Source organism: Primulina huaijiensis, chromosome 2 (genome assembly GCF_012295235.1).
Source record: "Primulina huaijiensis isolate GDHJ02 chromosome 2, ASM1229523v2, whole genome shotgun sequence".
NCBI lineage: Eukaryota > Viridiplantae > Streptophyta > Magnoliopsida > Lamiales > Gesneriaceae > Primulina > Primulina huaijiensis.
In genome coordinates, this window is record NC_133307.1 from 662765 (window position 1) to 684066 (window position 21302).

General features: G+C 33.2%; 4 protein-coding genes across 8 annotated transcripts; 2 read left to right on the forward strand and 2 right to left on the reverse strand.

The window, feature by feature from the left end:
* The first annotated feature begins 1031 nt into the window (after positions 1 to 1031).
* On the forward strand, positions 1032 to 3588 carry LOC140962826 (protein CDC73 homolog). The gene is made up of 4 exons (XM_073421860.1): positions 1032 to 2101; positions 2852 to 2934; positions 3073 to 3163; positions 3363 to 3588. The coding sequence occupies exons 1-3, from the start codon at positions 1120 to 1122 to the stop codon at positions 3160 to 3162; spliced, it is 1155 nt and encodes a 384-aa protein (XP_073277961.1). The 5' UTR covers positions 1032 to 1119; the 3' UTR covers position 3163; positions 3363 to 3588.
* Positions 3589 to 3639: 51 nt separating this feature from the next.
* LOC140962832 (non-specific lipid transfer protein GPI-anchored 5-like) lies at positions 3640 to 5145 on the reverse strand. Its single transcript, XM_073421871.1, has 3 exons — positions 4675 to 5145; positions 4158 to 4214; positions 3640 to 3966 (listed from the first exon to the last, which is right to left on the reverse strand). The coding sequence occupies exons 1-3, from the start codon at positions 4994 to 4996 to the stop codon at positions 3833 to 3835; spliced, it is 513 nt and encodes a 170-aa protein (XP_073277972.1). The 5' UTR covers positions 4997 to 5145; the 3' UTR covers positions 3640 to 3832.
* Positions 5146 to 7227: 2082 nt separating this feature from the next.
* LOC140958696 (non-specific lipid transfer protein GPI-anchored 20-like) lies at positions 7228 to 8358 on the forward strand. Of its 2 annotated transcripts, none has more exons than XM_073416243.1 (4): positions 7228 to 7623; positions 7718 to 7744; positions 7848 to 7910; positions 7992 to 8358. In XM_073416243.1, exons 1-4 carry the CDS (start codon positions 7293 to 7295, stop codon positions 8201 to 8203), a joined length of 633 nt encoding a protein of 210 aa, XP_073272344.1. In that variant the 5' UTR covers positions 7228 to 7292; the 3' UTR covers positions 8204 to 8358. The 2 variants fall into 2 exon arrangements, with proteins under 2 accessions (XP_073272344.1, XP_073272354.1); XM_073416253.1 differs by having other exon boundaries at positions 7848 to 7901.
* A 4839-nt stretch (positions 8359 to 13197) lies between these two features.
* On the reverse strand, positions 13198 to 17282 carry LOC140962842 (protein XRI1-like). Of its 4 annotated transcripts, none has more exons than XM_073421898.1 (9): positions 16982 to 17282; positions 16255 to 16310; positions 16054 to 16176; positions 15672 to 15796; positions 14847 to 14910; positions 14647 to 14749; positions 14480 to 14520; positions 14281 to 14364; positions 13198 to 13955 (listed from the first exon to the last, which is right to left on the reverse strand). In XM_073421898.1, exons 1-9 carry the CDS (start codon positions 16999 to 17001, stop codon positions 13684 to 13686), a joined length of 888 nt encoding a protein of 295 aa, XP_073277999.1. In that variant the 5' UTR covers positions 17002 to 17282; the 3' UTR covers positions 13198 to 13683. The 4 variants fall into 4 exon arrangements, with proteins under 4 accessions (XP_073277999.1, XP_073278006.1, XP_073277990.1 ...); XM_073421905.1 differs by having other exon boundaries at positions 15672 to 15790; positions 16982 to 17281; XM_073421889.1 differs by having other exon boundaries at positions 14480 to 14517; positions 15672 to 15799; positions 16982 to 17281.
* Between the last annotated feature and the right edge of the window lie 4020 nt (positions 17283 to 21302).

Consider the following 21302-nt stretch of genomic DNA (forward strand, 5'->3'; position numbering starts at 1 on the left):
AAATAGTCAAACACTTATCTAATGTTTTGTTAAAATTTTAAGATATTTTAATAATCATTTTGACTCGATTTAAGACCCAATTTTGTGGATAACTATTGAATTATTAATCTAACAAATCAAATAGGATAGCATATCAAAACTCAAGAAACTATATTTTTCTTCCCTATGTCTTAATTATAAAATAGAAAGAGATTATTAGAATTAAATTATTAATTAATAAAAATAATGTTTAGTAAGAGTTAAATTAATAATATTATATACAATTATATTAATTATAAAATAGCAAAAAATTATAAGAATTAAATTATTGATTAAATTAATAATATCATTATAATTAATGAGAATAATAAATATATAATAAAAAATAAAATTTACAAATTTTTCAACCTCTATCTGTTGCCCATGGTGAGTTACTGGCAATTCGAGAAGGAGTTAAATTGGTTTAGGAAAAGAATTTTCGACATGTTCTGGTCGTATCTGATTTTGTACTGGCAGTGCAAGCAGTCAATGCCGTACAAGAGGATCTGGGTTATGTTGGAGCATGTGCGTCTGATATCAACATTCTGGTGCAAGCCCCATTTATCTCTGGCATAGTTTATGAGCCTAGTTGTCTAATATAGTTGCCCATAATTTGGCTAAGTTTTCTCTGTCAGTCCCTTCACCCTTTGTTTGGTTGAATGGTGATTTTCCTCATTGGTTGGTCGAGTTTGTAATGAAATATTTATCTTAATATAATTACAAGCTTACCTTTCAAAAAAAATTACCTACTTATTTATTTCTTATTACTATTATTATTTATTTATTATATTTAGATTAGGTAATTATAATGTATATAGTGAGTATACTTTAGTCATTTCATGTTAATACATAAAATTAATCTATAATATTAAAATTACACCAGATAGCATATATTTTTTCTCACCATATTATTTATTCATATATTTCATTTTATAATTTATTTAATTATTAATTATTTATTTATCACATCACACGTAACAAACGGAGTCATATAATTTTAAAAATACCTTTTGATCAATTAATTATCGAGTGTCTGTGAAGAAGTATTACTTTGAGCTCACAATCACGGCACGCGCCACCTCTCCTCCGCCGAGAATACCAATGGACCCGCTAACGCTTCTCCGCGAGTACACAATCCGCAACTCTCTCGACAAAATCGTTCGCGTCAACGATGAATATCGCTTCGGCTCCGACTACTCCTTCCCCGCCACCATCGAGACCGCATACCGCTCCAAGCACGTGCAATCCACCCGCCGCTACACTCTTGAAACCCTAGTTCATTTCATCACCAATCACAACCTCAAACACACCGATTACTTGCAGCACGCACGAGCTCTCCGTATCCCCGCCGTCACGCTCCCTGATCGGAAAACGGTTCTTGATTATCTTACGGGAAAAATCCAATCTTCAGATTCGATTGTCCCCCTTGATTTCCCCAACATTCCTCAAATCCCAGCCTTGAACAATGTGGAACGTAATCTGCAGTATGATTCGAACGAATTGGCGATTCAGGAGGGTTTAACGAGCGAGAAGAGCTTGATTGGGCTGATTAAGGCTAAGGAGAGGCCAATTAAGGATAGGGAGGCAATGCTGGTGTTTAAAACTCGAGATTTTTATAGTGTTTTGGCTTCTGCTATGAAACGAGACGAGGAGAAGCAACGTTTGGAGGCGTTGCAGAGGAAAGATAACATTGTTGCTAAGAATAGAATCGAGAGTAGAGGATTTGGAATGGGGGACGAGGTGACGAAGATGCGTAAGATTGGCGAAGGTGTGCCGATTATTTTGGTCCCAAGTGCATTTTCGACCCTGATTACGATTTATAATGTTAAGGACTTTTTGGAGGATGGAGTGTTTATTCCGTCGGATGATAAGGTTAAGCAGATGAAAGGGGGGAAGCCTGAGTGTGTGACAGTGCAGAAGAAGTTTAGTAGGGATCGGGTGGTGACAGCTTATGAGGTGAGAGATAAGCCATCTGCACTGAAAAGTGAGGATTGGGATCGCGTGGTGGCGGTGTTTGTGCTTGGAAAGGAGTGGCAGTTCAAGGACTGGCCATTTAAGGACCATGTTGAGATCTTTAACAAGAGTAAGTTTTATGTGGTAATTAATATATTTTCGAGCCCGTGTTGGTTAAATTTGAATTTGATGCCAAATTCCACGTGTTATTTTTGTGCTTGAATTGGTTAAATTTGAATTTGATGCCAAATACCACTTGTTAGCTGATTTCCGAGCTTTATGCATTTGTATTTATGTCGGGGTTATGATTAGTTTGCTGTCAATGTATGGGAACATGGAGCATCTAGTCGCACCAAATAATTTCGATGTAATATTTTCAATTGCAAATGAACTCGAGCCTAAATGCTATTTAACTCAGCTTGAATTCCACATATAGCAAAATTGCTTGATATCTGCAGTTTAAATTAGTCCGCTGGAAGGTGTCAGGAATGTTTCTCAGTTTTGTATTTTCTCTTTGTGAGAAAATCAAATAGGTAGTTGGAATAGTCATCTACTGCAGCTCTCTTTTTAAGATGGCGCATGAATGTGGAATACAGCAAAAGCAGGGATTATTATTATTTGGTGTCTTTTAGCTACCATCCCTCAAGAGTTTGGACTATAGTCATGTTTTCTTGTGGACAATGTTGTCACCATCTTGCTGGAGAATACGTTTTAATTTATAATTTTATGCATTTTTGTCATAGTTTGTTCATCTGATGAATGTCAGTAACATGGCATTGGCATAACAAATTGTGATCTGTTCTTGGCTTGATATCATGTTTGATATTCTCTGACCCCGTGAAAGTGAATGCAACAACAATTTGAGTTGCTTGCATAACAGTTGTTGGGTTTTACATTCGCTTTGAGGATGACAGCATAGAATCAGCAAAAACCGTGAAGCAGTGGAATGTTAAGATCATATCGGTCAGTATTCTTGTATTTGGAACACGTTCCAAATATCCAACTATTAGTGATTCCTGCATTCACGTGCATTTTTATTTCTTTAGGCTTTGTTTCTTTTACATACTGTTGGTTCTACTGTGAATATTACTTTATGAGCAGATTAGCAAAAACAAGCGACACCAGGACAGAGCTGCGGCACTTGAGGTGTGGAACAAACTTGAAGAATTTATGCAATCTCGATCCCGTTAGGGTAAGCCAAAGGCTTCTTATGATTGTTTACAATTTGTCTCCTTTTCTCTTTCTGGTGTTGTAAACCTGCTTATCAAGACAATGACTTCATGTTCTATGCATGACCCTTCTGCGTATTATGCTCAGGCCTTAGTTCCCATTTGTTTTTCTTATAGAAAACATTAGCCTATCTTTTCATTTGCTTTCCTGTTCACTTGCAGTTTCCAAGGCGAAACCTGAAGCCGAGAGCCTGCTGTGGCCTGCTGATGCTGGTAATCTTTCGTCTATTGGTTTGTAGAATCCTTGTTGATACAGGTTTGTCTGTGTATACATGATATTTATAGGTTTTTGAGCAACATAACTGTAATAGAAACGTGCACTGAGATATCTTTTTTAATTTCTGGAGGATTTTTATGGATTATTATGCCATTCTGGATTTGCCATCAAGTCTTAAGGACGATTTTTTAATATGCAAAATAGTTAGTCTTTCGCACTTGATTAAGTCATAATGTGGGATAGATATCAATGATCTTTAATTCTTTATTACAAAAAGGAGGCAACACCATACGAAATCATACAGACAGACCCTCTGAAACAGGTCATAAATTGAACAAACAATTAAAGGAATCACTCTCATCCATTTGCTTAGAAGTCTCTAATACGTACGGAAGGCGGATGAGTTTGCGAAGAATCAGGGCAAGTTGAAAGCTGAAACATAAGATGCTAGGAAGACGCAGAAAAATATCATACTAAGTGCCAGCTGTTTTGGTGAAGCTGCACTTGATGAACCATCTCCGGGTGATGGCAACACTTTTGATCCGCCCCCTAGATCACATAGAAGAAATATCTATAATTGGAAGTGAAGCATGAAAATGTTTTAGCCATATATCTACCGAAAAAGGTAACATTTTCTCCTTTTGGAAAACAACGTTTGAGTGCCATGGACCTTGTCGGCAATTCGATTTCACAAGAATTAATGAATCTTAGGATTCACGTGGGAGAAAGAAACTGCTTACCTGAAGGGTTTTTGCTAGGAGAATTTGGTGTGGAAGGAGAGTCGGATGGAGAAGCAGCTGCAAATTTTAAACGAAATTAGATTCAAGTTCTATGGAAAGCTTCACATCTATAAAAATTCATCAAAAAGTTCAGAAAGCAAACATATATTTTTGCAAAATATTGAGATAATTTCTTTCAAAAAGACGATCAATGTTACTGTGTATTTACTTGGTTATCCTTGGGATGCAAATAACCTGTGTCATTTTATCACCCCGGAGCTTAAAATAGCTCCAGTCTCGCTCGATCCGTTATGATTTTGAATTTGAGCTCAATATATTTTGTTCAAGCCTAATTATCGACTCCTGTTGTGCTATATCTGAATCAGGGCTCAGACATTTTTTTTTAAATTCGAGCTCAAATACGAACCAAAACTATATGTTTGAGCTTGGTCGAGTTTGACAATTTCGAATCCGATAATATTCCAAATAACTCAAAAAGCTTGATAACCTACGATGCTTCTCTCACCCCTAGTCTTACCATTGCACTTGCTGACAGAGGGAGTTTGAACGTTGCAAGCCTTAGGCAAGGCAAGAGCCCGAGTTTGATTGATATTCAGTCCCATGTTTGATCCTCCACCATTAAGCACTTGACACAAGCATTGTGGCTCCGACCCAACCACAGTACGAAGCTGCGAGCAGCAGGAAACTGATGGGGTGGACGAGTTGCCGGAGATGAAATTCAGACAAGGTGACATGCTAATGATCACACTGGTACAATCATTCGATTGCGATGCGACATAGGGCCAAAGCATGGTGACAAGAATTATGGCTAATCCCATAGAAACTTTATGGTGTGCCATTTGATTTGGTGATTAAAATATTAGATAGAAATGGAGTTGGAATCAATGATTTTGAAGCTTGGTGTTTAGTCTGAGGATTTTGGTTGTGTTGCTAGGGTTTATATAAATGGGGTCTAGGGTTTTGGTTTATAAGTCAAATTAAAAGTTTGGTGACATGGGTTGCCTACTTCACCGTATTAAGAATATATTCTTGGATTTAAAAGGGTTTTTATTTCTCATAAATAACTTTGTGTATATAGTTTTAACTAAAAATTAGGTGATATGGACACATGGAATAGTTAGTAATATATGGATGACCTACTTTTAAATGTGCTGATTGCTAATCTAATTATTTTAAATTAAATATTTCATCATTATAATTGTTATTGGGTTTGAATAGTAGTAGCAATATGTATAAGATTCATATAATGGTTTTTGTTTTATTTTATAATCATGGCAATGGCTAAAATAGAATTTCTTTGAGATTTTTTTAATGTTTTGTTTTGTTGCATCAACAAAGAGATTTGTATTTTTTATATATATACAATCAGCAAATAAATTGTTGTGCTTTTTGTAATTTAGTGTTAGCTAGCAAAATGTGAAGGGGTTATGTTTTACAGTTTTGATTATGTATAGTCTATTTGGATTCTACATTTAGATTGAAATGGTTTCATTTTGAGCAATCTATTAATTGTCATTTAATTTGTCTATCTTTTGCAGGTTGAAATTATTGGCCTAAAGACACATAATCTTGATGACTTTCCATAGCAAGATATGGTGTCGCCATATCCCAACCAGTTTCTTTCATATTTTGAGAGCTTGTTTATATATAAAGTTGATGGTATCAAAAACTTAATATCATCTTCAATAGCAAAAAATCTTGTTAATCTCAATGCACTTCATATAATCCATTGCAAAGAGATGATTGATGTGATTGAGGATGAGACACATGTACCAGTTAACTCTGTCTTTCCTAATCTGAAATATTTGATTATTATCGGCAATTATAAGTTGAGAATTTTTTGTCAATGGAAGCACAAATTTGAGTTACCATCACTTGTCGATGTTGAAATAGCTTATTGCTCTTTGATAAAAACTTTCACTTTGGGATCTCTAAATACGCCAAAATTACATCGGTTCCGGATAAATTACAAGGACGTTGAAATGAAAGACTTGAATGACGGCATACATAATTTCATAAGTACGTACCACATAAATGGTTATCATATAAACTTCCTTCGGGTTCGATTAAGGCACGCTCGATGGGCTCCTTGAGATTTTAAAGAAAGCCGATGGACGTATGATATATATTGTTTCTAGCAGAAACAATTATTATACTAAATATTTCGGAACTTTCAATTTAATTGATTCTTAAGTTTAATATACATTGCTCCAACCTAAAAACTTATTAATATCGTTATCACAACTTGTCATCAAATCAGTGAATTTTTTTTATTAAAAAAAATCTTATTTATATTCATTAGCTTTTACAGCTCATTTATTTATTTTATCTGTTGAAAACTTGAAATATTAAGATTTTATTTTTTGCATTCATGTTTATGATATGGTTTTTAATGTATTAATTTGTTTGGTGATATGATTAACGTTGGTCAATGTATAGCATAAATGAAAGGATCTAGTTGTAGCCCATCATCCATGCATTTGAGTTTGAGTTGAACTTTATCCTATAGAGTTGAACTTTTGGTGACATATACAATATATATTATAAATACAAAACAAAAAAATAATTTAATATAACAATGGAAATTTTCTAATTCTAACACTATCATAAAAATTATTTTTACAAAACTGACAATTTAAATTGAATTTTTTTCACACTTTTATAATACAAAAATATAGATTATTGATGTTGTTCTTACTTCTTATCATCGTCATCACTGTTACTAATAAATAAATCATTTATTAAAAAATTATGATGATAATACTGATTATTTTTTCTCAAACTGTATTTGATAAATTTCTTCAATCCTAAAGCTTATTAAATTAATGAAGAAGTATATTTGATATATATATTTTTTTCTTTTTAAAAAATCAAGAACTGAGGACATATTCAAGAAGCAATAGGCATAAGCAAATTATTAGTATCTTTATGAATGTGCATTCCAAAAGGTTAGTTAAAATTAGTTGAGCCACAAAAACCACTTCTAGCTAACCAACCTCTTATCCCTAGCACCCTTTTACCCCAAATCCTTAACTATAAAATCCAATCATCAAATCTCATTCTCACAATCAAACCACTAATCAAATCCCAAAAATTTCTAATCACAACACAAACAAAATTACCCTGGTTATCCCAATGGCCTTCCAATTCTTGATCACATTTCTAGCAACAGCAACAATTGCATTGTTTTCAATCTCATCAGGGCAAATCACAAATACTCCATGCACATCTTCAATGATCACATCTTTTATGCCTTGCGTAAACTTCGTGACCAATGGTACCGTTAACTCGACTACCCCGCCTTCTGCTTGTTGCACTTCGATTGTCTCCCTTATGAGTAACGGGAAAGACTGTTTTTGCCAGATCGCGACTGGGAATGTTCCATTCCAAATCCCAGTTAATCAAACTCTTGCGATTTCGCTTCCGCGTGCTTGTAACATGCCTGGTGTGCCTCTTCAATGCAAAGGTCGGAGGATTTTTCTTTCTTTTTTCTTTTTTCTTTTTTAACTTAACCAAGAAACGATTAGTCAATTAAAGTTTGAAATTTACTGAATTTGCAGCCATTGGTGCTCCAGTTCCAGCTCCAAGTATGTTATATATTATGGATTTGTCAACAATTTATTTCATTTTTTAATTATTATGACTTATTATATAGTTTGATATCATATAATGAATTTATATGATTGGCAGGCCCTTTGGCCAATGGTTTAATTACACTTCCACCAAATGGTGCTCCTTCTCCAAGTATCAAAGGTATTAATAATCTTCTCTAGTTGTACAGATTCAAGATCAATAGAAAACAAACTTCATCAAAATAAATTATCTGGCATGCAGGTCCATCCGGTGCTGAGCCACTATCACCAAGATTGGCCCCAGAAGCTGAACCAAGCACCCCGGATTCACCTTCTCCGCCAACGACTACAGGAGGAGCTCCGGCGGGCAACAGGGCAGGAGTGACACCATCAGCTGCTGGCCACTCGTTTACTGCTGCTTCTCCTCTGCTTCTTGTGGCTGTGCTAGGAGCTGTTACATTTAAATACTACTAGTTTATCTAGTATTATGCATAATATTTATACTTGCCATTGTTTGGAAGAAATTAAATTATTCTTGATTGAGTGATTGGATTTGTAATTCTTGTGTGTTGTGGTTAAATAATTAGAATTGTGTTATTTATTTATTTATATATTTTTGGCTTTATTTAGATTGATGTTGAGATTTTATGTGTTAAAGAATTAAAGATGTGTGTTATTACAATCTTTATTACTAATAAAAATTACGATATTTAAAAAATATTAGAAATACGATTTTTTCGTATACAAAATCACGACAATATCTACTTCTTGAGGTGTTCATCGGTCGGTTCAGTTTTACACAAATTTAGTTTAATTTATTTTTATAAATATATAATCTGATATCCAAACCATTTTATCTCTTAAATTTGGTTTTTTACTGAAACAGTTAGGTTATTTCGGTTCGATTAATTCAATTTGGGCATTTATTTAAATTAGTAATTAAAATATATTTTAAAATATATTAAAATATATTACTTTCTTAGTTAATTTTTTGATAAAACATTTAGTATAAAGAATATGAAATAAACAATAATAATCAACTAAAAGTTAACTTAATTCACTAAATATCATTTTATAACATATATAATTTAAATACAAATATTAAAAAAATGTTAATTTAATTAAAATTCATTTTTTTCAATCTGTTCGATTTTGACATTTATAATCCAAATCTAAACTTCGATTTTAATATTTGTATATAAGATAAAAAAAATTTTGATTTGGTTTGGTTTCCTATTTTTTGACTTGAGTTTTATCTTTTCAACAAAAGTTTGACCTACGTCTTATTGATTGAGTGGACTGTTTGCTACAGTTCAGACCCTATAAAAGTTCTCACAAGAGAAGGGTTTTTTTTTTAAAAAAATATTATAAATTAATAAAATAATTGTAAAAATGTGGCAAGTTGTAAAAATTTGTAAAAGTAGTACAATCCGGGACTTACTGTCCCGGATTCAAATTTTTTTTTATTATTTTTTTAAATTTTTTTAAAAAAAAATAAAAGGGATATCGACGATTGATTGTGCAAAACCGTCGCTATTGGCGACTGTTTTAACAAACACCGTCGCTATTGGCGACGGTTTAAACAAAAACCGTCGCTATTTGCGACGGTTTTACAAAACACCGTCGCTAAGGCACGGATTCAAATATTCCGTGACAGTCTGTCACAGATTCTGAGTCCGTGGCAGTAAACCACGGATTCAATATCCGTGACCCATTAACCTGTGACCTTCTTTCTTACCTATTTAAATGCGATGATGCTCTTCATTTTATCACTGAAGCCGAGCAACTTAGGAGCAAAATTATTTCTTTCGATCACTGACCATCGAACATTCTTTCCAGCACCGATCTCCAGCCTTTTCTATTTAATTATTAGCGTAAGTCTTCTGCATTTTTCAGAATATTAAGAGATAACTTTTTTTTGTTTAGTATTTTATATTGTTCATTCATTATACCAGTTTTAAGTTTTAAGTAATAACAATAGTTATAATATTAATTGTATTATTGGAATTATAATACTGTAATTTACAATTTTTGGAATAATAATAATTATACTTAATTTAATTATAATAATTATATTTACGTGATATAATATTATATCTACACTAATTACAATAGTTATATTTAATTTACGTGATATAATNAAATTACGGACTTTATATTTACGTGAAATTTTATGTATAGTATAATTATATATTAAGAAGTAATTTTTAGCTGGGGTTCTGCTGTGTTTAAAGTCCGTAATTTATATACATATTAATAGTTAATATTTGTATATTATAATTGTTTTGATAATTGATGTTGTAGTTTGATAGGATCGGTCTTAACACCAACAGAGATGCTTCAAACACAATATTCTTAATAAGTTGTAATAGCTCGTGTTCTAAGAATATTAACACCGATTAATTAAATGGAGTTTGGTTTTTACACCAAACGAAAAAACTCGAAATAATTCTTTGTGAAAAAAATGAAAATATTAAGCAATGATCAGTTGTAGCTTGTATCAGTTCAGTTATGGTGAGAACTAAACTGATCAAATCAGTTTTAAAACATATGCACTTCAATGATAAAAATAAATAAAAAGACAATATTTGTTTATGGATTTTCGGAGACTTCCAAGACTTATATGTCACCCCTTCTATCTCGCGGGTAGGATTCACTAGAAGACTTTGATTTATATAACACTTTGTATAAATCCACTCAGCTTAGGCCTTACCCTACAGCCTAACCGAACTCCTAGCACATGATAAGACTTAAGACAGCGCCTTTCAGCCCACATCTATTTAACGTTTTTGTGCGAAAACTACAAACACATTGTTTAACGTCTTTGTGTAAAGACTCACTCAACTGAACTTTAAGCTTAACTCTCTATATATGTGAGTGATTGTGTATCCGTATGTGAGAACTGATCTATGAATACAACACGAAGGCGTTCTCACATACATAGGGATTTGTGCTTCTAATATAAGCTGATATGAGTTAAGTGTGTCCTCTTCTTCTCGAACACATGCTTATATTCTTTGATGGTCTTCATATTGTATTTATAGAGGCAAAGTTAATCGTACATCAAGACTCATCAATTATGTCCGTTGCATTTTGAATTCGTTACTCGAAATTTGTGTATGTACTTTCTGACAGCTATTCTGAAACGTATTGACTTTAAGCTCTGCTGCAACATTCGTTATTGTCTTTTTATCGTACAATTGTTGTTACCCTTGTGCAAAGCTGGAATCTCGCTACGATCAGCGAACTGGTCTTCAACTGGTCATTCGACTAGCCTTGAATTGGTTTGGTGAAATCAGTTGGCTCATCAGCTGGACTAATTTCACTGATTCAGTTGAACTGATCTTGGATATATCAGTTGAACTGGTTCAGTTTTGGGCAAGCAGTTGACACTTTCAGTTTGCGTCTCGATAACTTTAGTTTTGGCTTAAGAACTGATCTGTTCAAAGCCTGGTCAGTTTCAGCTTTCTACACACTTAGGTAAACTTATTAGAGACAAAATAAAAAATTTGTTAACATCAAAATCAATATTGCAAGTATTAAATGTTCCAACATAGTTGTTTTTTAGATAATATATTATTCTTGTTACTAATTATATAATGTATGTACATGTTGGACATGTTGATGTTACTGTTCTTTATCAGCAATGAACAAATATATTTAGTTTTATTACACTCTAGAAGTGTTATATTATACCATATATCAATTCACATTAATTGACATCATTATATTCAATTTATAACTTAATTTTTCCATGACAACATTATTTATTCATAAATTCACAACCACTAAATTAGAACTCTCCAAGACTTCCACCCTATAGCCACCATATGCCAGCTATCTAGTGATGGACTCCGACACCGCCAAGGAATCATGAATTGGAAGTATAATCAACCAAAGGGCAAATGTAAATAGGAAAATTGAACTCATTTTGTTTGTGAGTTAATGAGAAATTTGTGAAGAAGATTGTCTCATATTTATATCCCCGAAAAATATTAATTTCAAGCTTGAAAAAGCACTCATTGGATAAAATCATTATAATTATGATCGTCAACATCTTTGAGCTGATCATTTAATAAAATGTCGTAAATTTTAAGAAATAACAAAAAAATATCCAATTTAAATAATTATTTTAAAAATAATCTCTAAATATTTATACAAAATTAGCAAAAAAAAATACGAGTATATATAATTGTTATGCCTATAAATGATTTCCAAGAATTTAATTATATTTATATTACTAATAGTTGATATTTGGTCTTTTTCACGGTGATTACAAGAAATAGTTAAATAAGTAAAGATGTAGGAAAGTTACAGTATCATACGCTCTCCATTGACGTGATATATAGACGTGCGTAACTTGTTGCTTTTTATTTAAAAAAAAAAAATCAATTGTAAGGACGGAATGACTTGATTTTTTAATTTTTTTAAAAAGGCATGAATCCCTTAATTATTAAAAAATAATAATTAAATTTGCGTGATAGAATGATGAGATATATCACGATCAGTACAAATCATACTAGCGAAATCAACTACCACGCCTTGCTAAATGATTTGTTTTTGATCGAATATTGAAAATTTACTTATATAATTGGTGTATGTTCGGATTGAACATTTGCTTTCGTATCATAATTCTTTGTTGATCTGGATATAAATTTTAAAGTTCATCATTCGTTTGCTTTTATAATTCTTCGAATTATTTTGGTATAAATCTTAAGAGTGATGTATTATTGATTGAAGTATTGAAAAACAAGTAAGCATACATTTTCTTTTGGTGTTCGAGCAAGTAAAATATATTTAATTGTTGGAGCAACTCAATATCAATTTCTTAATCGGCCACCTAGGCCTAGGTGGATTTTATATTATTTTTTTTAAAAAAATAGAAATCAGGTTGCTGATGGGTTCAGGTACACGCTCACAATCGGTCGAAGAAGTAGAATGGCGAACCACAGAAGTTTTGTCAGCAGCGAAGGAGTAAAAATGGCGAAGTCGAAGAATCACACGGCTCACAATCAGCCGTACAAGGCCCACAGAAATGTCATCAAGAAACTCAAACGCCATTGCCATTCATCCACCAAAGGGATGGACCCGAAAGTTCTTGAGGAACCAGAGGTATGCTCAAAAGCACAACACCGCGAACGAGGAAGAGTAGATGATTGATGAAATTGCCATGCCCTCTCCTAACCACCTGGAAATTAGGAAGAGCCGATCAGCCGAAGAGCTAATATGTTGTTTTTTTTTTTTTTTGGATCAAGGTTTTCTTTATTTAGTTGTTGATTCGGGAGTTTATGTTGGATTGTTGTATGAGCCAACATGAGAAAAGAGCCAATAGGAGAAAAGCAGTTCCCTTCGCTTTAATTTGAAAAGAGCTAATTGTCCTTGAAAAGACCCTCAAAATGCAACAAGCTTGGAATTATTTATGAACAAGCTAATAATGATTAATCATATTCAAGTTTCAATACAAGGAATACCAAATAGATACAAGATTTGTACATTTGAATAGCAGATGAAGTTCTTTTTCAACAGACAAAGAAAGAGAACATAAGATCAATCAGACATCAAGATCCTTAAATACTGCAAAATATCCAAATGCCTAAAAAACAGCCCGTTTCGAAATAAAATTATTTCTGGCGGTTATAAGCTTCATGAATCACAATGAGGCCGCGGTTAGCTCCCTCCGTGATTCTCACCAAATAGATACAAAATTTTTACATTTGAATAACAGATGTTCTTTTTCAACCGACAAAGAAAGATAACATAAGATCAATCAAAGATTAAGATCGTTAAATACTGCAAAACACCTGAATGCCTAAAAAACAGCCCATTTCGAAATAAAATTATTTCTGGCAGTTAAAAGCTTCATGAACCACAATGAGGTCCTTAGCTACCTCGGTGATTCTCCCCGATGCGTAAAGAGAGAACATCTATTGATGTACCAAAAAGTAGCAATATCGCTATCCTTTTGTTCTCATAATTGTTATACTCCCTTTTCCACCTTCTGTGTGAATTTTGGTTCTCCCAACTACAGGTTTCCCGGAGAATGCTGATGTCAGACAAGAATCCGAAAGATCTTCATTACTCTGCTGCAATTTTTGAGGAGGATGAATTTTCTGGTTTATGTCCTTTAGAGTTATGTCTCCGTGTACACCACATGGTTTGATGAAGGCAAATGGTTTAACTACCGAAGAGGCTAGTTTAGGAGGTGTACGCATGTATGATTTTCTACCTGTGGTGACAAAGAAAAAATAGGGTAGGTTTGTGTGTATCAAACAAAGGTCCACAAACTTGTCTGGCGGATAATTTCTTAAGTGAACAAATCAAAATCTTTTCTCATTGTTGATCGAGAGGTCTATCATTATGCTAAAAGTCGTAGCTAGCGACAATGGTTCAACGCGGATCTATTAAAAAATCTAGTAAGTAGTTCATACGCCACGTTACAATCGTTTTACCACATAAATAGCGGTAGGAGCCATCATTGTTCAATAATCAAGAACGAGAAGATTTAAATGGGAGGATAATTCCAGGAAAATGAATACCAAAGAAACCATTACCTCTAAAAACAACATTTCCACGAGGGTGAACAGTATGATTTTTGACAGCATTAGCATCATACTCAGGAGAGCTGTTAAAAATATCTGCAGTAATAAATGATAGATGCTTGAATACAACGATGAAATGACAGGAAACTATTGCTAACAATGAAGAAGTAGATGATTGACAATGGTCATCGGTAACAACATTTTCATGTACCTCTAATGTCTATTTGAATATCAGAAGTTCCAGATGCATTGCTGTTAGTTCATATCAAGAAACTAATCACAAACATTATTTTGCCTAAAAGAAAAGTTGACGTTCAAGGAAACGTGCATATCTTCCTTGTTGAAATTCATATCAAGTTGAAGTTCAAGGAAACATACATATCTTCGATGTTGAAGTTCATATTAACGTCGTTAAAGCAATCGGCAATCCAGCCTTCAGATGATGGGTCCAAACACTCGCTACCGGATACCGATGCACATTCTGAATATAAGAGACATCACTCAATATCCAGTTCATCAATTTTGATAATTGTGTATCTCGTTATAAATAAACAAAATATACTTTGCAAGGAACAAACCTGCAAATCCAGCTACCCAATCTGACATCTCTGACATTGCATCCTCGAGAGAATCATGTGTCTCCTAAACATGGAAAAGCAGAAGATTTGGTGTCTTATGTATAAACAGGCAAGTTTGTGATACATAACTAACTGCTAAGCTTAGGAGTTTCAAAAAAGGTCTCTAACATGGTACTTGGGTACAAGGCCACAAGTTCAAAGTCCCTTATGCACAAAACTTCGTATATTTTCACTAAATCTTTGTTGCTTATTTCTAGGTCTTTTTTACTTAATGTGTGATCAACATGCACATGACGTCTTAAATATTAATTCCGACATATTCCTTGATCTTCGACTTACAATTGAAAGTGCATGTTAAGTTGTCAATTATATCCTTTATAGAAATGGTAAACCAATTCGAGGGATTTCTGATACAAATATTCAGTTCGTTCGGACTTGTTTAGTATTGAATTGGGACCAAGACAAAAAAAGCAAATAATAAAACTACAATTTTGGACAGCTCTCATAAGCCTTAGCTTTTGAGAAAATTGGTTTCTAACAGCTCTATAAACCTGATCTTTGAAACAAAAGAGCTTCGACGTGTGATAAATGTGTGAACTGTGAAGAGAAAATGTAGACGAATGCTTTAAATTTTTAAACAAACTTGGTTCAAGTTTTATAATTGTCTTCAACACTATCTCTTGCCAAGTTGGATGAGAAAACTAAACAATAAATTCTATACATTTAAACTCAAAAGGCCATGTGAATGGCATTCTATTTCTTTCCAGTTATTAGGAAGATGAAATAGAACAAAATTTCAAGAGAAGAATATAATTTAGCATCCACCTTGGATCTTAAAAATGCCTCACTGTAAAATGGTGCCTCCAAACCTTCAGATTTGAATTGTAGCATCCGGCGCCTTTTTGCTTGAGAGGAAGGCTCATTGCATTGCTCTAACTCTTTCCCTGTCACTTCTTAAGTTGGTTTAACAAAAATGCGTGTAAGCCGTGTCTATGATATATGGAGTCATTTTGCAAGTTCATTATTCAGATAACGTCAAAAATACGGCTGAGTGGATGCAACTAAGTTAATGGAAAGTAAAAATAAGAAATTAAGTTCGCAGCAAGCAAAGAAATGCCGTTCACAAAAAGGGACAAAACTAGCTAAAAAGTCTAATCTAATAGAGAAATATAACGAGGGATACATCTAAGAAAGGAACATATTATACCACAATCAGCTACTTGGTAAGCTAAATCTCCGCAAGCCTTCAGAGGGGTAGCTTCGTCACTTAACATATAAGAGAGACTTTGTTCATTTTGGCTCACACCATTCAACAAGCATTTTGGTAACTCTGCCAAACATATGGAGAAAAGCTGAACATTATAGCCTACAAACAATATGATTGACTCAAAGCACGTTTAAGACTCACCTATGCTGCTATTTTCTTCAATGCACGTATACTGATCTTGCCAATTCCATATTTCACTGTTGCGAATTCACAAAAAAAAGTTACATTACACCATATGCTTAGACACCAAGAGCCGGTGTAACAAAAATATAACTCCTACAAATCTTAATGCGCTAGTGATAAAATAATCATGCTGTAAACTTAAATAAATCAAGGATAGCAAAGGTCTACATAAGAATGAAAAAATAACTTAAGTTGAGTCCCAAGAACAAGATCCGAAACTATATAAATCCCAGTACGAAAAAAGCTCAAAAAATATTTCCAGAACACTTTAAAATATAAAATAGCAATTGCATTGGTGAGAAAATGATTCAATGAAGTAGGATACACAGCATATCTACACACATCCCTTTGATTTGCTAACCTGATTAAAGCAATTTTTTTTAAAAAAAAATCCCAACAAAGGTAAGCAAAATCGAAATCGAAATCGAAATCGAAATCGAAATCAAAATCAAAATCAAAATCAAAATCAAAATCAAAATCAAGAACAGACATTTCAATTGCAGTTACCCAGTAAAAGTTTTAATCTTTAGAAAATGGGATGCATTGACAGGACTCGCCACCAAAAATACAAAATAAAAAATCAACACATTTAAAAAAAAAACGAAACCAAAAAATCAACCCATTAATAAATAATAAACGCAGCCAAATCAAAGCGAAAAGGCCCATTGAGATTCAGGAAGCTCACTTATCGTTGTTAAAATTCATTTTCTTTCTGGGTCTTGATCCTTCTTCCCTCTGCAATCAAAATGCGAACAAAAGGAAGAGAAATGTAGCCGTTACCGACGCACTAGTATGTATCTCTGTACGTATATCCACAATCACAGTACAGTTACAGACAACCCATAATTTTACTTCACGAATAGATACAAATTATTGTGAAAATCGATATTGTGGTGCAAAGAAGCAGAACATCCCTAGAAATCTGCAAGTAGTGAAGTAGTGGGTTTGCCAGATATTTTGACGGGTCATTGACAGTATCTGGTTGGTGGAAATCGGATCTTTCAACCCGGAAAGCTAGTCTAATTTAACTAATCGAATTATCCTCGTGTACACGGGCACGTTCATATCTCAAGTCCATTTTTTTTATACAAGTATTCTTATTAAAAGTAAAAAATTAAAATCGAAAAATTTAAATTTCTTGATTTATACTAAATTTTCTAGATTTTTTTTACATAAATTGAATTTTCCATAAAAAAAATAGGAGCAAACTAAAGGAAATAAAAAAAATTTGGGGATTTTAAAAACACAAAACTCTTGTGAGACGGTCTCACGGATCAATTTCGTATGTCGAATCTTTTATTTGGGTCATTCATAAAAAATATTACTTTTTATGCTAAGAGTATTACTTTTTATTGTGAATATCGATAGGATTGACCCGTCTCACAGATAATAATTCGTGAGACCGTCTCATAAGAGCTTAATCTTTTAAAAATTATGCCAAAATATTATTTTGACTTTATTATGATTCAAGTAATATCTATAGAATAGATAAACGATAGATTTCTAATTTTTATTAGAAAAATAAATATATAAAAATAAACTTAATTAATTATATATATTAAGTTAAGGAACTGAAATCGACCCATATTAATTATTGGTTCTGGTTATAATTTTTTAGAGACGGTTGTGATTTCAATTAGAGACTATTCTGATGTAAAATATTAATATATATGTAACTGTTGTGAAAAAGTAAAAATTTACGGTAAAAAGTAAAAATCTCAAACTCTCAAAATTATCACACTACACACTTTATAATATTTTTCTCTCAATCTCAATTGTGATTTTCTTCACAAATGAGATATATATTTATAGAAAATTTTTACAAATAATCCAAAAATAAAATACATCATTACCTACATCATCACACACTAATTTTCAATATTCAACACCTAATTTTACCTAATTTTCAACATTCAACATTCACATTTTCAACACAAATATTTTTCACATTTTTAAATAATTTTTCAACACTCCCCCTTGTGATGATGATCATAATGATTGTCTTCATTACGTGTTTTTATACTGCCTCGTTAAAAACCTTACTAGGAAAAACCCATTGAGATAAAAACCATAGTAAGGGAAAAAGAGTGCAGTCACGTAAACTCTCCCTCNTTATCTTCATATAGTATCACAGGCTTCTCGTCGAATGATAATCCGCATGAGATTTGGATATGTTGAGTCATTGATTTTAACCACACACATTCACGGCTTGCTTCATGTAGTGCAATAATCTCGGCATGATTTGATGAAGTTGTTACAAGTGTTTGTTTCTGTGAACGCCAAGAAATTGCAGTGCCTCCACGAGTAAATACATATCCAGTTTGAGAACGTGCTTTGTGTGGATCAGATAAGTATCCAGCATCGGCATAACCAATTATACTTGGATTAGCATCTTTTGAATACAAAAGTCCCAAGTCTGTCGTTCCTCGTAGATAACGGAATATATGTTTAATTCCGTTCCAATGTCTCTTTGTTGGATATGTGCTAAATCTTGCCAATAAATTTACGGCAAAAGATATATCAGGCCTTGTACAATTTGTAAGATACATAAGGGCACCGATAGCACTTAGATATGGTACTTCTGGACCAAGAATATCTTCATCATCTTCACATGGACGGAATGGATCCTTTTCTATGTTTAATGATCTAACAACCATTGGAGTACTTAAAGGATTTGATTTGTCCATATTAAAACGTTTAAGGATCTTTTCTGTATAATTTGTCTGGTGAACAAATATTCCACATTCTTTTTGTTCAATTTGTAAACCCAGACAATACTTGGTTTTTCCAAGATCCTTCATTTCAAATTCTTCTTTCAAGTATGACACAACTTCTTGAATTTCCTTATTTGTTCCAATGATGTTTAAATCATCAACATATACAGCAATAATTACGCATCCGGATGTTGTTTTCTTAATGAAAACACAAGGGCATATTGAATTATTTACATATCCCTTTTTCATCAAGTGATCACTTAGCCTATTATACCACATTCTGCCGGATTGCTTCAACCCATATAATGATCTTAGTAATTTCACAGAATAACATTCTCTGGGTTTTGAACTTTGTGCTTCAGGCATCTTAAATCCTTCAGGGATTTTCATATATATATTACTATCAAGTGATCCATATAAGTAGGCTGTAACAACATCCATAAGACGCATTTCTAAATTTTCAGATACTGCCAAGCTAATCAAATACCGAAACGTAATTGCATCCATCACAGGAGAATACGTTTCTTCATAATCAATTCCAGGCCTTTGAGAAAAACCTTGTGCAACAAGTCGAGCTTTATATCTTACTATTTCATTTTTCTCATTTCGCTTTCGAATAAAAACCCATTTGTATCCAACAGGTTTTACACCTTCAGGTGTAAGGACTATAGGTCCAAAAACATTACGTTTATTTAGCGAATCCAATTCAACCTGGATGGCATCTTTCCATTTTATCCAATCCTGCCGATTTTTACATTCACCAAAAGATTTTGGTTCATGATCTTCATTATCATTTATGATGTCGATTGCCACATTATAAGAAAATATATCATCAATTTCTTCTATATCTTTTCGGTTCCATATTTTTCCAGTATTAATATAATTGATAGAGATTTCATGATTCTCGTCAGTTTGTGGTTCTGACAAAACATTTTCATCATCATGTGTTTCTTCAGGAACATCATTCTCTATTTTGTGATCATTATGTGTTTCTTCAGGAACATCATTCTCTATTTTGTGATCATTGTGTTTCTCTATGAATTTTCTTTTTCGAGGATTTTTATCCTTGGAACCAACTGGCCTTCCACGCTTCAGGCGTTTAATGACATCATGACTATCTTCAATTTGTTTCTTCGGAATTTCAATTCGAGCAGGGGCATTTGCAGCATGTATATATGATTTAGTTACCCCTTTTGTGTCTGCAAATGCATCTGGTATTTGATTTGCTATTCTTTGCAAGTGCACAATTTGCTGTACATCTTTTTCACATTGTTTTGTTCTTGGATCCAGATGTAACAATGATGATACATACCATGTAATTTCTTTTTCGGTATGTTTCTGTTCTCCCCCTAACATTGGGAAGATTTCCTCATTAAAATGACAATCAGCAAAACGTGCTGTGAACACGTCGCCTGTCTGTGGTTCAAGATATCGAATGATCGATGGACTATCATAACCAATATAAATTCCAATCTTTCTTTGAGGTCCCATTTTCTTTCGTTGAGGTGGTGCAATAGGCACATACACCATACATCCAAAAATTCTCAGATGAGAAATGTCTGGTTCTTTACCAAATGCAAGCTGCAATGGGGAGTATTTATGATATGCACTTGGTCTGATGCGAATTAATGAAGCAGCATGTAAAATTGCATGTCCCCATATAGAAATAGGGAGCTTTGTTTTCATAATCATTGGTCTAGCAATCATTTGCAGACGTTTAATCAATGATTCAGCCAATCCATTTTGAGTATGTACATGAGCAACAGGATGCTCAACAATGATTCCCATAGACATACAATAATCATTGAAAGTCTGGGAAGTAAATTCACCAGCATTATCAAGTCTAATTTTCTTGATTGTATAATCGGGAAATTGATTCCTCAATTTTATTATTTGAGCAAGTAATCTTGCAAATGCAACATTTCGAGTTGACAATAAACATACATGTGACCATCTGCTGGAGGCATCAATCAATACCATAAAGTATCTGAATGGTCCACATGGTGGATGGATTGGTCCACAAATATCACCCTGAATACGTTCAAGAAACATTGGTGATTCAGTTTGGATTTTGGCTGGTGATGGTCTTATAATAAGTTTTCCAAGAGAACATGCTTTACATTGAAACTTATTATTCTGAAAGATCTTCTGGTCTTTCAATGGATGACCATGTGTATTTTCTATAATTCTTCGCATCATTGTTGAACCAGGATGTCCTAATCGATCATGCCAATTGGTTAATATTGAAGAATTATCAATTACCATGTTTGATTCAATGGGACGTATATGTGT

Coding starts and splice junctions, on each gene's coding strand:
- LOC140962826 (XM_073421860.1), top strand. CDS start 1,120: ATGGACCCGCTAACGCTTCTCCGCGAGTACACAATCCGCAACTCTCTC. Junction 2,102..2,851: donor TGTTGAGATCTTTAACAAGA/GTAAGTTTTATG, acceptor CTTGCATAACAG/TTGTTGGGTTTTACATTCGC. Junction 2,935..3,072: donor GGAATGTTAAGATCATATCG/GTCAGTATTCTT, acceptor CTTTATGAGCAG/ATTAGCAAAAACAAGCGACA.
- LOC140962832 (XM_073421871.1), bottom strand. CDS start 4,996: ATGGCACACCATAAAGTTTCTATGGGATTAGCCATAATTCTTGTCACC. Junction 4,215..4,674: donor CTCTGTCAGCAAGTGCAATG/GTAAGACTAGGG, acceptor TAAAATTTGCAG/CTGCTTCTCCATCCGACTCT. Junction 3,967..4,157: donor TCCTAGCAAAAACCCTTCAG/GTAAGCAGTTTC, acceptor TATGTGATCTAG/GGGGCGGATCAAAAGTGTTG.
- LOC140958696 (XM_073416243.1), top strand. CDS start 7,293: ATGGCCTTCCAATTCTTGATCACATTTCTAGCAACAGCAACAATTGCA. Junction 7,745..7,847: donor TGCTCCAGTTCCAGCTCCAA/GTATGTTATATA, acceptor TATGATTGGCAG/GCCCTTTGGCCAATGGTTTA. Junction 7,911..7,991: donor TCCTTCTCCAAGTATCAAAG/GTATTAATAATC, acceptor TCTGGCATGCAG/GTCCATCCGGTGCTGAGCCA.
- LOC140962842 (XM_073421881.1), bottom strand. CDS start 17,001: ATGAATTTTAACAACGATAA. Junction 16,311..16,981: donor ATGAATTTTAACAACGATAA/GTGAGCTTCCTG, acceptor AATTCGCAACAG/TGAAATATGGAATTGGCAAG. Junction 14,911..15,671: donor AGGCATTTTTAAGATCCAAG/GTGGATGCTAAA, acceptor TTCCATGTTTAG/GAGACACATGATTCTCTCGA.